The sequence below is a fragment of the Monodon monoceros genome, unplaced genomic scaffold (assembly GCF_005190385.1).
Source record: "Monodon monoceros isolate NGI ecotype Baffin Bay Population unplaced genomic scaffold, NGI_Narwhal_1 Super_Scaffold_21, whole genome shotgun sequence".
NCBI lineage: Eukaryota > Metazoa > Chordata > Mammalia > Artiodactyla > Monodontidae > Monodon > Monodon monoceros.
Genome location: NW_021703778.1, coordinates 126,793,791 through 126,809,831, shown reverse-complemented (window position 1 = coordinate 126,809,831; position 16,041 = coordinate 126,793,791). Strand labels below are relative to the sequence as shown.

Here is a 16,041-nt window from a genome sequence, read left to right as displayed (position 1 = left end):
GGGAACAATTTCAATGTTTATCGTTAGGGAACTAGTTAAATGAATTATGGTATATTCATATAGTAGAATATAACCATTCTAAATGTTGCTGAAAATTTATATTCATTTATATCAGTGGTGATCAATAGCACATTTAGGAGAAGAAGCAGGTACCAAACAGTATGTATAATATATATATATATATTTTTTGCGGTACGCGGGCCTCTCACTGCTGTGGCCTCTCCCGTTGAGGAGCACAGGCTCCGGACGCGCAGGCTTAGTGGCCATGGCTCACGGGACCAGCCGCTCCGCGGCATGTGAGATCTTCCCGGACCGGGGCACGAACCCGTGTCCCCTGCATCGACAGGCGGACTCTCAACCACTGTGCCACCAGGGAAGCCCTATAATATATTTTTTATAAAAACATAATTGATATAATATCTAAATATCCTGTACACAAAGAAAAAAGACATTTACCAAAATGTAAATGGTATTTATCTTTGGGCAGAGGGAGTTATGGATGATATTTTTTATTTTATCTTTGTCTTCTTTTTTTTAACATATATTTGCAATGAGCATATGGTACTTTAATAAACAATGGCATTAAATAAAAGTGGCAAAATGGAGACAGTTCTTCAGTAGTTAATGAGCAGCTGCATACAAACTGCTGAATTGTGCATAATTTGAATCTTACAAATAGTCTTTAAAAATATTCCTGAATAAGGTAAAATTTTATAATGTCAGTCCCAGGAGTTTGGAAGCAATAACACACATCTTTAGCAGAAACTGTGTTATAGCTGTAGAACAAATAAATAAGTGAAAAGACTCTGACAGCCAAATAACTGTGAGTCCTTAAAATATTTAAGAGTACTCTCAGGTGATAGATTAGATTTTTCTTTCCTGTCAGCCCATATTAAATCTTGGACAAGCTGAAAATACTCTTTATCCAGGCTCTTGGAGATGAAACTGTTTAGTCAAATCAGGCATAATTCCTTTCATCACCAGAAAGAGTTGCAGTCACAGGCACATCTCACTCTAAGATTTTATTTATGTGGGTGAACTGATGAACTAAAGGTAAGCTCTACTAAGTCTTATTTTTGTGGAAGTGTAGCAGTTTAAAAGGAGCATCTGGAAGGAGTTTTTAATAATAAGCATTTTGTTTTCTTTTTTCAGGGAAAAGTGAAGGTAAGTATGTCTTTATCATACATCACATATATGAATTTGCTTATACATTCAGATGTTTGTTGGGCAAACTTGTTTTGTTCTTCCCGCACGTGACACGAAGAAAAAGTTAATTTTTATTTCTTTACCTGAAATTCTAGGGGTGACAGCATAGGTTAAGGGAAATGTGACTCTTTGTGCCTGGGATCAGGCAGTAGAGACAGCCTGCCTCAGCCTCTGATAATTCACTGGTACATTTTACCTATTGCATGTGAAAGCTAGGCATTTCCCCAGCCTCTGTCAGGGAAAACGTCTCCTTTACTGGTTGAACTCTAGTATCTACTAGGTCTCATATAGGAAGGTTCTAGACATGATCAGAGTGTTGAGCTACCGTCTTCCAAGCTTGTGGTGACTCTTGGGTGTAGGTATCATTGCCAGCTCTTTAAGTTAATTATAAAGCTAAAAGTTTTAACATATTTTAGGTTTACTCTGTCTTTTTGAGAACGTTTTTGCTTTATGAGTGAGATTGAAATGATTTTTGTTACTATTTGAAGATCTTAACCTGTCTCTCATTATCAGAGAAAAGATTGTTAACCTGTAGAGGCTGTCCTTAGAGAAAATATCTTATTTATGAGTATATTTATAAGTATTCATTTTAGTCAAATATGAAAGCTGATATATTAGGTGATTATCTAACTGGATCACATTCAGAGAATATCTACTTCAGGATTATAAAACTGAACTGAAAATTTCTTTAGAAGGCTAGGTCCCAAGCAATGTCACACTCCTACTCCCCCCAGTTCATGGTCCAAAACTTGAAAAAAAACCCCTCAAAACCTAGAGGTTCCTAGTAAGGAAACAAATCACTTGTAATCCCACAACCCCAAAATAACTGATAATGATAATGGCTAAGAAGATATGCTAGTACTTTTCAAAGCAGTTTACAAATATGAGTTTATTTAATCCTTCCAACAATCCTAGGAGGTATTATTTTTATCTCTATTTTATAGAGGCGGAAAATGAGTCCCAGAAAAGTTTAGCAACTCCGCTAAAATCTTATGATTTGTAAGTAGCAGAGTCAGGATTCAAATCAGTCAGTTTGGCTCCAGCATCTGTGCTTTAGTTACTATCTCATACTGCTTCTCTGCTAACATTTTGACAATTATTATTATTTACATGTTTATATTTTTATAATAGATATATTTATAGTTTTATATATTATCATTACCATGTCTACTTGCTTCCTTAGCCTATATCCTCATCAGCTCAGGGTGCTCTAACAAAATACCATAGACTAGGTGGCTAAAACAAAAGACATTTATTTTCTCATAGTTCTGGAGGCTGGGAAGTCTATGATCAAGGTGCCAGCAGATCTGGTTCATGGTGAGGGCCCTCTTCCTGGCTTACAGACAGCTGGCCTTCTTACTGTATCCTCACATGATAGAGAGAGAAAGAGCTCTGGTCTCTTCTTCTACTTATAAAGACACTAATTCCATCATGGTGACCCCACCCTCATGACCTTACTTTGATTACCTCCCAAAGACTAATTACCTCCCAAAGACCCACCTCCAAATACCATCACATGGGGAGCAGTGGGGGTTAGGGGGAGGGTTTAGGGCTTCAACATATAAATTTTAGGGGGGACACAAACATTCACCCATAATAACCTAGATTTCTAGAAGTGGATCTACTGGATCAAAGGATAAGGACGTTTTAGGCTCTTGATACATACGACCAGATTGCTTTTTGTCATTGGAAGGGTGTGCTAATTTACACCCCTTCCAGTCATTGTGCCTGCTAGTTTTACCTGACCCTCATCTGCATTAAGTATTATGTTTTTACCTTTACTCTTTAGAGTAGTATCTTTATAGTTTTAATTTGAATTTTTATTTATTTTTTTATTGAGGTTTAGTTGATGTACAATATTATATAAGTTTCAGGTGTGCAACATAGTGATTCACAATTTTTAAAGGTTATATTCCACTTATAGTTATTTTAAAATATTGGCTACATTCCCTGTGTTGTACAATACATGCTTAATTTGCATTTTATTGTTAGTGAGGCTAAACACTTTTTATGTGTTACTACCATTTATATTTTCCCTTTATGAATTCTCTACTCATATTTTTTGCCCATTTTTAATGGGCACTTTGGCATTTTTATTCACTTTGTGAGCTCTTTATATACTTTATATACTTAGGATATTATCCTTTGTTGTATTTGCATTTTGCCCGGTTTGTTGTTTGCATTTGTTTATAAAGTTTTCTGACACACAGATGTTTTATGTTTTTATGTAGTCTATAAATATATAAATTTATTGCTTATCTCCTTTGTCATTTCTTCCATTACTTTTATGCTTGTTTGGTTCATTATTAATATTACTATAAACAACTTTGTAAAAAGAACTATATAGTACAATGTTTGTCATCGCTAGTAAATGTATACATAGAATGTTCACATAGTTATAATAATTATTTCTTATGCCTTTTTATATATTATTTCAAATAAACATTTTCATGCATTGTCGTGTTCCACATTCTTCTCATTTTAATAGTTTTATATTATTCAACCATGTTAACTAGTATATAGTATTCTATCATGTCAGCTTAGGCCTTGTATATTTTGATTATTTCAGGTTTTAAAAATTATATGTAACATAATCATCTTTCTGCAGATTATCCACCCCCCCACCTCCATTTTGAGTTATTTCTTAAGACCATAATTCTAAAAGCAGAATTGTCAAGTCTAAGTATATGAACAGTGATCTTATTAGGTCATAAAATATAAACGATGTTTGGTTTTTGTAACATCTCCTTGAATTGCTCTTTTGAAATATTGAATAGCATATAATACTACCAGCTATAATAATATACCTCCAATACTATTTTATAATTTTTATTTAACTTTTCTCATTTTAAAAAGTGTATAATGAGTTCTTAATTTTTATAGCATGAATTGTTACTAAGGCTAAGTATTTTTCCATGTATTGATTTACTATTTAAATTCTGTGTTTTGACCTCACATAAAACATTTTATCCAGAAACTTATGAGGCTGGGGCCACCTAAGGCAATGCTAAAGCCTTCTAAAGACCGAGCAGCCAAGTAGAACTTAAAGTGAATCCATACCAAGAACCTCTCTTTCCTTTACAAACAGAATTTGGACCTTTGAATCACTGTTTGTCAAAAATTTGCTATAGTATTTTAAAACTTTTGAAAAACTTACGTTTTGGCATTTTTACAATCTCGTGACTTATTTTTCTTTTTATTTCAGAGAACACTTTTTACAGTTGGCTAGAAGGTAATTGAACATTTTTAAGCAAATTTAAATAACATTTTTTTCATTTTTAAATGCACATAAAATTAATTTTCTGCCTTACAGATTTCACATATGAAATTTATATTTCCAAATTACTTTTTGCAGGCCTCTGTGTAGAAAAAAGAGCATTCTACAGACTTATTTCTGGCCTCCATGCAAGCATTAATGTGCATTTGAGTGCACGGTATCTTCTACAAGGTATGTGACATTTTACTTTTATTCACTTTACCACACTTATTTTCAGGTATTCTTAAAATTTTCTTGGTATTTACCTGGATGAGAAAGGATTGACCCTATTGAATATTAGGCAGTAAAAGATTTATTCTTAAATGGTAGTAATCAGGAATGTGGGAACCATGGACCTTATAAGGAATAAAGTTCAGCCTGTTCTTAGCTCTCTTCACCTTCTTTTAAGAAGCTGCTCAAAATCATACATGTCACTTTGGAAATGTCCTTTTGTTGTGGGAATTAAAAAAGCTCTCAAGAGCATAGTTTGTTTTTCATTAGATATTACTGTATCAGAATCCCTATATTTGTGTGCCAGCTTCAGGCCTGGAGTTTAACAGGTAAGAGCATTTTTTCTGCTGCTCTTCATGCTTTACGAAGGCTGTTGAAAAATTAGACCATGTTGGAGTTTCATCAATAACATATTTCTTCTAGAATTACAGTATCTTTTACTTCTTAGAAACAAAATCATAGTAACTTTAATTAGGGCTTCAAACTCATTAGTAATGTCAGATAGTCATTTTTGACTTCTGTATCTTGGTTTTATGGATATGTTTATATTCAGAAATTTGATTTTATTAGTCCTGGTTTCTCAGTAAAATATTGAGTTTATTTTCCTTTTAAGGATGGCTTCTAGAAGATAAAATATTAATATGGAACTATTAAAGGCTAAATTATGTAAAACAGTTTTCATGGTTGTATTGATTATATATTTTAAAATATAAAATGAAATTAGCTTCTGCAGGCATCAATAACCTAATATAAGTAAAATGAAACTTAATTTTAAAATGCAGTTTTTTTAATATTTAATTCTTCTTTCTTCTCAGATACCTGGTTGGAAAAAATATGGGGACATAACATTACAGAATTTCAGCAGCGATTTGATGGAATTTTAACTGAAGGAGAAGGTCCACGAAGGCTTAAGAACTTGTACTTTCTCTACTTAATAGAATTAAGGGCTTTATCTAAAGTGGTACCATTCTTTGAGCGCCAGGATTTTCAACTCTTCACTGGAAATAAAGTTCAAGATGCAGAAAACAAAATGTTACTTCTGGAAATACTTCATGAAATCAAGTAAATTGTGTATTACAACTTATACATTAATAGAAGAGTGACAAGTGGTATCCAAAATTCTTAAATATTCAACTTAGAGAAAGGAAAACTATCTAAAAAATAATTAAAAGCTAATTCTGCTCATAGGTCTTTTAGAATTGAGTTTTGGTTTTGTTTTCATTTTGACTTATGTACTAAAAGGCACATAGTTTTAGTTTTAAGAGCCATTCTTTTGGTATTTGATGCTTGCATTATTTTCATATTTAGTTGAACAGGTTGGGTTTGGGGCATAACTTCTACTATATTATACAGTTAGCTTTTATATTTGAGGATAAGAATTTGTTTGGGGGCATAGAATTTTTGATTTTACTATCTATTCTACTCTATTTTACTTATATTATTCATCACTGACCAGCAAAATGTGGTATCAGCAGGACTTTTAATGTTTTATAATACATGAAAATATTTTCTGTTCTATGCAGAGAATATATGTTATTTATGTTTTTTTTTAATGTAGGTCATTTCCTTTGCATTTTGATGAGAATTCATTTTTTGCTGGGGACAAAAAAGAAGCAAACAAACTAAAGGTAATAATTTTATACTCTAACTTAATTTTTAAATACAAACTCATGCAGGTATGAATAAAGGCCGTGTTTTTATTCTTAACAATAAATCTTGATATACATCCTGAAATTAGAAGAAAAGTCAGAGTCATAATCTCTCTTTTCCTCAAGAAAAAAGATGTCCAAAAGCAGGTCCAACTTAAGATCTAGTTTGTGTTGTTTTCAAAATAACAACAGAAATGTGTACTCTTTACAGAAGGCTTTCATTTCACATTGATGCTCTCATGTAGTAAATAGAACTTATGAATGAAAGGAAAGGGATCTAGAGCACAAGGGGCAGAATTAGTCTTTCGCTGGAGAGAATTCTGAAAATAGTTTTGGCTAAATTACAGGATGCTCTTTAGGAGGAGAGGTTACAGTATTGTTTTGTCAATTCATCTCATTCACTGGGAATTAAAGAAATTTAGTTACACCAGGATGCAGTTCTGGGAAGAACAGAAGACCTGAGATCACACAAAATGGGCTCTGGTCTTTGCCTTACCTCTTAGTAGAGGTATGACCCCAGGCAAGACCATCTTTGTGCATATTTGCCTCAAAATACTACAAATAAAAAATCTCACTGGGAAGATTTATTAAACGCTCACTGGGTGTAGAGCATGATTTTTGTCACTAAAGGGAGAGATGCTTCTACCCTCAGGGGATTTCTAAGTCTTTTTGAGGACTTAAGTAAAATTATATTACTGTTCTCAGTTATAAAGCTATAGGTAAGTAAAGCAGGTGGCCCTCAGTAGGACTGGGCTGGATCTGATTTCATCAGAATATTTATAACAAACAATCTTCCTTTGTTTCTAATTCTTTGTTTCTTTCGATAATGAAATAACGTGATTTTTTTGCAGCTTGCAAACAAAATACTTTGTGCACTCCATTTTTTTACTGTTAGATAATAGTTATTTTTGACCTCCCATCTACCTCCTACTTAAAGCATTCTTGCTAGAAATATATATCTCAGTGCTTATATAACCTCCCAAACAGTTTCCAGGAACTTAGAAGTGAGGGGGAAGATGCTGTAATAAGACTTTTTTCCCTACTATTTTCGATATCTTTCTTATTTTTAATACACTTGCTGGTTTATGGAGAGTGTTTGGCATTTACTCATTTTATATTGTACAGATTAGAAATATTTCTCACATTGTTTTCATTTTATCGAAACTCTGAAACACTCAGCTTTCATATCCTGTGAAATTTAACATAATTTTTCTGAGTCCTTTTACAAGAAAGGAGTAAAACACCAAGGAAACTTGTTGATATCAGATATTTACTTTTTTTTAAAATAGCAGTTTATGGTGAATATAATGGATTTGAACAGTCATATAAGTTCATTTGAAAATCTCATCTTGTCTCCTTTATACTCTATCAATGTATGGTTAGAAAGAGAGGACTTGTATGAAAGAGAATTGTTTAGTGTTCAGTTCACAACAGAATAGGATCTCACCTGAAGGCTTATAAAACATCTGAGAATTGGGTGAGAATTGTTTTTTGGTCAGTTGGTTTCATTGAATATAGATCACAATGTTTAACCACAGAATGTTTGATTATTCTACCCACTGACTATAATTTTAAGTATTGACTCCAAAACTGTGTAAATTAACAAGGAGAATTTGTAAATGATTTAGGTTCTGGTTATTTTAAGGATCATACATTTTTCTAATCTGGGTTAACTTTAGAATATACTCATGTTATTGGACATTGATTGTCATTTGTGGAAGTCACAAGGATTTTCTCCTTGTTCTGATCTAGTAAATTTCTAGCTTATTAATTTGGTTCTAGCATATTAAGTACATTTAAGCAGTTGTGCTTGGTTTTAATTTTGCGATGTTATTTTGGCTCTTGTAAGCAACCACGTTTATTCTCTGTACATGCCACATAGGGATTTACTCAAGAGTTGCCATATTCAAGTGTTTGAATTAGTGAACATAGATTCAAATACCAAGGTTAGACAATGTGTACGAAAGGAAGCACAATCATTTCGAATAGAGGCTTCCAACCTTTACGAGTCTAAGTCAAGAACTTTCAAGGCCTCTCCCCACGACAGTGGTGTTTTTATCATCTATTGATTGTGAAAATATAACTGCCAAAAATCCACTATGCATTTAGTAACACTTTTAAAGTAAAAGTTCTGTTTTATTAATCATAAAATTTATATCCATTTGGAAATTTATAGTGCATACATGTGAGCTGTTTGTTCTGTCTATAAACAAATGCTTGTCTACACAGGGATTTTGTAGACTCTTATACCAACTATTAAATCCTCCAGAGGTGAGCCCCTCATTGGATGAGAACATCTACTTTAATTTTAGTGCTGTTATTAATGTTAAAAATGTGAATTTCCTTAAATTCAAGGTTGAAACACAAGTTTAAAGGAAACCTCAAATCACCAAAAATCTACTTAGGGAAATATTGCTGGGTAAATATTTTTTCTAAGTATGTTTAAAATTAGAATGACCTCTTACTGAACTCAGTCCAAAAGGTACAGAAACACAAGATATAGAATATTGCTAACATATGGTGACATTTAATATTAATTATTTGGGCTTTGTATTAAATCAATAAGATTTAAGATCTGGGATCCTATTGTAAATCTTTTATTAATACATGTAATGGCTGTTTCAAAGTCTCAGGCTGAATGAAGCATCTGGGGAAAGACTGTCCCCAGAGTATGAATTGAGGTCTGCTTTGAATAGCAGGTTCCAATCTTTGCTGATTTATTCCCAGTTTTAGATCTTTGGTCTTGTTCTCTTTTGATTGAGCCCAGTGTGTGGTTTATCACATAAGAAAAACAAAACGTTATATGTTTCCAAAGTTATAGGCCATTTGGTATAATGAATGTTCCATCTGAACTGTATGTCAAATTTCCTGTTTCAAGTACCGTAAGCTTGGGATTCCACTATAAATTCAGGACAGAGGGAATCACTTGGAGGATTAATTAATAATTTCCACTGTAATAAAAGAAGGATATGTTCTTGGCTTCCCTTCTTTCTTCTTTATTCCTTAAAGACATGTACTACTTTTGAATGAGTTTAATGCATGTTGCCCTTTTATAAACAATATAATACCCTAGTGTTCATGGATATATATATATCTATTAAAAGTATAAATATAAAAAAGGAATGATAAACACCAAATTCAGAATAGTTATAGAAGGTGGGATATGGGACTTTGAAGGGATACATAGGAGGCTTCATTGTAATGGTTTCTTTCTGAAACTTGGTGGAGGGTACATGGATTTCATTATATTCTATATATTTTTGTGTGTGTGATAATAATGTCAATAATAATCAAAGGTCTGGTTGATTTACCTAATTAATACCAGAGAGAAGTGTTTTAATTTAACTATTATGAAACCAAAGGTTTTTATTTCTCCCTCCCTCCTTTGTTTTTTTTTGTAAACATCTTTATTGGAGTATAATTGCCCCACAATGGCGTGTTAGTTTCCACTCCATAACAAAGTGAATCAGTTATACATATACACATGCTTCTGTATCTCTTCCCTCTTGTGTCTCCCTCCCTCCCACCCTCCCTATCCCACCCCTCTAGGTGGTCACAAACCACTGAGCTGATCTCCTTGTGCCATGCGGCTGCTTGCCACCAGCTACCCGTTTCACGTTTGGTAGTGTATATATGTCCATGCCACTCTCTCACTCTGTCACAGCCTACCCTTCCCCCTCCCATATCCTCAAGTCCAGTCTCTAGTAGGTCTGTGTCTTTATTCCTATCTTACCCCTAGGTTCTTCATCCTCCTTTGTTTTTTTCCTCTTTCTTTTTTTGGTAAATGATGTCATACGACCCCTGCCCCCCTCCCCTGATATTGGCATATGGTTAATAATCACATACAACAGAACATCTCAACTCAGTTACCTTTGTGTATATTTATAAATAGTCTAGTTTTGGAGGCAGGCAGGCTGGGGTCTAGATTTGCTGTTTACTAGGTATGGGAATTTAGGCAAGTTACGTAACCTCTCTGAACCTTGTTTTTTTAATTCATTAGGTGTAGACTATAATGATATCTACTTTTGGATTTGTGGTGAAGATGAAATGAAATTGTATATGTAAAGATTCCGGTGTGTAGGAGGTACTCCGTGGATGTTGACTTCAGTTCTGTTCCCCACTTTGGTGCCCTCCAGTGCCTTGCATACTGTGAGGCACATAGAAGGCACTCAGAAATACTTAGTACTTGACTATATACTATATTTTAATAAAATTTTAAATTATTTTTAGGAGGACTTTCGACTGCATTTTAGAAATATTTCAAGAATCATGGATTGTGTTGGTTGTTTGAAATGTCGACTGTGGGGAAAGCTTCAGGTAAGCATATCAGACTCAATCCTATTTTCATCCTTTGCACAAACAATTTTCTGATTTTTCTTTTTTTCTTGTTTTTATTATAGACTCAGGGTTTGGGCACTGCTCTGAAGATCTTGTTTTCTGAGAAACTTATTGCAAACATGCCAGAAAGTGGGCCCAGTTATGAATTCCATCTAACCAGACAAGAAATAGTATCATTATTTAATGCATTTGGAAGGTTAGTTTCTACCAAAATTGTTTCTGCTAGCCAAGTAAGTCTAATGCAACATGTATACTTTCAGATAAAACTGGGTAAGAAATACCCTTTTTAGTGAAATTATCTCACTACGGAATCCTGTGATCTTATGAAATAACTTTGTAGATACACACAATCATTAAATAATATTCTTTATTTTCATCTGTTGACCTTTATAATCATGATTAATTCACTGAGTGGACTTCAATATTCATCTTGCTGAAACTGTATATTTTTTCTGTATTATTTAAAAGTATTTGTGCTGCCCAAATGTTTTTTTGAAGGTCCTGGAAAAATCATGTTGTGTAATATAGGTGTACACATAAAATTTCCATGTGAACTCACCATTGTGTAAAAAGGTTAATAGTTCTTTTAAAAATAACTTGCATCAAAATGATTAGAAAATAAACTTGAAATAAGGAACTTACCTTATAAAATTTAAGTATAGATACATTTCTTCTAGCCTATCATATCTAAAGAATGCAGAGATTTATTAAAATAACATTTTCTAAGGACTACATGACTTCACTTAAAAAAAATTATGACTAATATTTTGGGTTTGATGTAATTGACGTTCAGAATTGTTCTCTAGTATACAGAAGCTTGACAGTTATATTTGAGTACTTTGCAACTTTTTTCATGGTGGAGAACAGAGCTAAAGTACACTTAAAGTAACAAACTACTTTTTTATAAAAGTTAGTGAAAACAGTTTGATCACACAATTACTGTTCTCACTCTTTATAGTCCAAAGGCTTTGATTCTTTGTATATTTACTAAATATGGTATATTGATTAGTTTAAGTGTTCATATACTTATGCATATTTAAAATACATATTTTACTGCTTATATACTTTATACCTATGTACTTTAAATACTAAGCATATGAATATACTTCTGAATTCTTAAAATATCCTAATATTTTAATACTTACATAGTTTATAATTTTGCATTTTGAAACTTTAATACTAAGTTATGAATAATTAAAAATAACTAATTTCTGGGCAATATTATCTTAGTTTTGACATGTCAAATTAAGAACTGAAGCTATCTATTTTACATTTGGCATCACCAAGTGTAAAAAAGCTAGCTAGTGGGAAGCGGCCACATAGCACAGGGGAGATCAGCTCGGTGCTTTGTGACCACCTAGAGGGGTGGGATAGGGAGAGTGGGAAGGAGATGCAAGAGGGAGAAGATATGGGCATATATGTATATGTATAGCTGATTCACTTTGTTATAAAGTGGAAACTAACACACCATTGTAAAGCAATTATACTCCAATAAAGATGTTAAAAAAAAAAAAGAACTGAAGTGCATCAAAATAGATTAAATGGTTTATGCACCTTTATATTCGCTGAAATAAATTACTTAAATATTTTTCTGTGTTCTGAAAATGGAAAGTGAATAACGTATAGAGAAAAATTATCTAAAATAGTTTCTAAGTGAAATTTTTTTTGGTTACAGAATTTCAACAAGTGTGAAAGAATTAGAAAACTTCAGGAACTTGTTACAAAATATTCATTAAAGAAAACAAGTTGAAATGTGCCTGTTTTTGGACAACGGAGGCCAAAGAATGGAATTTCGTTCAAAGGCATTAATAGCAATGACAGTCTTAAGCCAAACATTTTATATAAAGCTGCTTTTGTAAAAGGGAATTATATTGTTTTAAGTAAACAATTTTTAAAATTGTGTTAAGTCTATGTATAATATTATTGTGAGTAAAAGTAAAACTTTGATAATGTGGTACAACTTTTAAAGTTTAATATTAAGTAAAATCAGGATTATCAAATTCATATATGGTAACCCTAAGTAAATGTTTTAATAATTTTGTGTAAGAAGATGTAATATAAATAAAACTATGGCCAATGTGACAAGCATTTATAGGAAAATGCTAAGCAGGCCCCTGATGACCCAGTATTAACAGCCTAAAATTTTTCAACATTTAGGGTGACCGGATTTAGTAAATAAAAATACAGAATGCCTAGTTAAATTTAAATTTCAGATAAACAACAAATAGTTTTTTAATACAAGTATGTTCCATGCAATATTTGGGACAAACTTATACCAAAAAATTATTCCTCCTTTAAAATTCAAATTTAACTGGGAGTCCTGTGTTTTATCTGGCAACCCTACAATACATTGGTATGAAACAAATCAGTTTTAGAATTATCTTGCTATTTTGATTGGCTTATTTTGGTGTGTAGAAAGATACAATGATAACTCAAAGGCATAGGGGATTTCTAAACAGTGTGAAAAGTTGAATAGATTTATATATTTATTCTCATAATACTTTCCCTAATTCTGAATAAAATTTTGGGGAAACTTTTTATTTTTATATAATTTCAAATTACAGAAATGTTTCCAGGATAGTACAAAGAACTCTTTTACCAGATTCCTTAATTGTTCATATTTGCTTTATCTCTCATGCTCTCTCTGTATACATACACACGTATACTATTTTTTCTCAATCATTTGAAAGTCAGTTACAGGCATTGTGCCCTTTGAACCATGAACACTTCAGTGTGAATAATTTTTTAATGATTTTTTTCAGGAAAAAAAATCTGGAACTTTATAATACTATAAGCCTTAGAATCAGGAATCATTTTGAGTTCCAATCTAAAATTCTTTTTGAGTTTTGTTACCCTTTTAATGCTCGATCTGTATAGTCATAAGGCATATAATTTTTGGTTTTTGTACATGATGTTCATTTCTTTTTTCTCATGAAAACTAAACTAATTTTTAGTGGTTTTCATTAAGAAAAGACCTTCAGTGATAAAAATATATGAAGGGGTTTAGGAATTTATACCACATGGTAATTGTAGGGAAAAAAGAAACTGTATACCTCAAAGTCATGGGCCCTCTCTGTATGTCTTGGCAGGTATATCATGTTGAGATGTAACATTATTAATAAAGCAGGGTTTATTTATATAATGGCTTAGAAATGCCACTTTATACTACTGTATACTTTTTCTTCTCTATGTCCGTAAGGCCTGTTACAGTGTCAAACACATAGTAGGTGTCCAGTAAATATTCGTTGAATGAATGTATGAAAATGTAGTCAGTATATTTAAATTAATAATCACAGAACTAAATTTCACAATATATGTCCTATTTTCCTTTTACCCCTCATTTGAATAGGGCAGGAGAAGAAAGATACTAACCTACTATTAAGCCATTATTCTTGGAGACTCAAAGGACTATGAAGTGAGCACCAAATATAAAACTATAAGGACATTTGTAGTACTCTGAAAATATGGTAGATCGGTTTAAATGGTTGTTTCACCTGTATAACTCTCTAACTCTCATCTTATGTCCCTGCCCTTTTTTTTTTTCTTAAACAGCTAATCTTTTTGAAAGAATATTCCTATCTTCACTTTGTCACCCTCCACTTGCTCCTTAAATGAAATTTGGCTTTTGGCTCAGTAGTTCTTAACAGTATTGTACTTTGAAGTCTAAAATCCCAATTCTAAATCCATGGTTTCGTTCACAAGCCATTTCTTACTTGACCTTTTCTTCTGCATTAGACACTGTTGATAGCCCCTCCTTTAAAAAGCTTTTTTCCCCTGGGTTCCTTATATTTCACTCACTCCTGGGTGCCTCTTTCATTTATTCTTTAAGTTATACCTCAGGCTTTCATTCCTGCTCTCTTCACCACCACCACTTCTCACTCTTGAGTCCTTCCAATTAAATGACCTCTAAATCCTTATCTTTACCGCAGACTTCTCAGTCCATCTGCCTTCTACACATCTTCAATTGGTCGTCCCATAGACACCTGTGTCTTAAAAAGTCATTCTCCCCCAAACCCACTCTTATGCCTGTGTTTCTTCCTTTGGTTAATTTTAGAACCATCATCATCTAAATTCTCTAGGCTCACTTCTCTCCTCCACTTCTCCCCTGTCCAGCCGACGTCTAATCTCTAAGGATTTTATCTCCATGTTTCTGATATATCACTGTCTTTCCATATTCACTGCTCTTCCCTAAATATGAACCTTTCTTCTTGTCCCAAGCCTGTTTCCTTTCTCCTTTCTTTCGTCCCACAATGCTACCAAAGTGGGCTTTCTAGAAGCACTCAAACAACGTTACTCCCTGCTTAACACACCTCAGAGATTTCATGAGGCTTTAGGAGGAAGCCAAACCCCTTTCCTTGGTGTACAAGCTTCTCTGATACGGGTCTTTCTGCTCCCCTGACCCCATGTTCTGCTAAAAACACACAGTTCTTCAGATGCAGCATAGTCAGGCCTCCACACCTTGGTACCTGCTATTCTCTTTCTATCAAGTGCCCTAGCCATCCTTCCCCACCTGGAAAATTTCTGTGTATCCTTGCAGGCCCAGCATAAAGCAACACCTCTGTGAAATTGTCCTTGTTCCATCCAAGGAGGATCATCTAACTTCCTCTTTTGTGTCATCACTATAAACCTACCTCTATTGTGTCACTTATTGTACTGTATTGTTTTTGTTTTATAAAGTCTCCTTTACTAGAATGTGAGCTCCTTAAGGGCAGGAAAAGGAACTTTATCCATTTCTGCATCTCCATAGCATAGTTTTTGGCATATGAAAGCTTAATAAATGTTTGTTGAATAAAGTGCTTTTAAAGTGACAACTTCATTATGTTAATGGTCATATCTTCACTCCAAATATTCTTTATAGTAAGAGTCAGTAGATGCCCAAGGGTCTGTGGATTTTAGGCGGGGTCAATAAAACTTCTCAAACTGTATTCAAAATTTTGTGTGGTTTTGGCAAGTTATGTAAGGGGCCTATTATGGAAAAAATGGTAAGAACTCTTCTTTCAGGGGAAAACATCACTGAAGAATTTCTTGAATAATCAAAGAGCTGCCCAGAATTGTGGGCTAGATAAATTTATACCTGTTTAAGAATCTAAGGGGGAGAGAGACCTTCAAGATTGTGGAGGAGTGAGATATGGAGATCACCTTCCTCCCCACAAATACATCAGAAATACATCTACACGTGGAACAACTCCTATAGAACACCTACCGAATGCTGGCAGAAGACCTCAGACCTCCCAAAAGGCAAGAAACTCCCCAAGTACCTGGGTAGGGCAAAAGAAAAAAGAAAAAACAGAGACAAAAGAATAGGGACGGCACCTGCACCTAAGAGGGAGCTGTGAAGTTGGAGAGGTTTCCACACACTAG

The 16,041-nt window shown here is 33.4% G+C and overlaps 1 protein-coding gene across 1 annotated transcript in view; it reads left to right on the top strand.

The window, feature by feature from the left end:
• Positions 1-15,612, top strand: part of ERO1A (endoplasmic reticulum oxidoreductase 1 alpha) — a 44,904-nt gene extending 29,292 nt beyond the window's left edge. Inside the window, exons 9-16 of the mRNA XM_029239234.1 lie at positions 1,153-1,164; positions 4,412-4,438; positions 4,562-4,654; positions 5,509-5,755; positions 6,252-6,321; positions 10,573-10,659; positions 10,743-10,876; positions 12,356-15,612. Of these exons, the coding sequence (XP_029095067.1) occupies positions 1,153-1,164; positions 4,412-4,438; positions 4,562-4,654; positions 5,509-5,755; positions 6,252-6,321; positions 10,573-10,659; positions 10,743-10,876; positions 12,356-12,416 (731 nt within the window). The 3' untranslated portion in view covers positions 12,417-15,612. The remainder of the gene's footprint in view (positions 1-1,152; positions 1,165-4,411; positions 4,439-4,561; positions 4,655-5,508; positions 5,756-6,251; positions 6,322-10,572; positions 10,660-10,742; positions 10,877-12,355) is intronic.
• Positions 15,613-16,041: the final 429 nt, after the last annotated feature.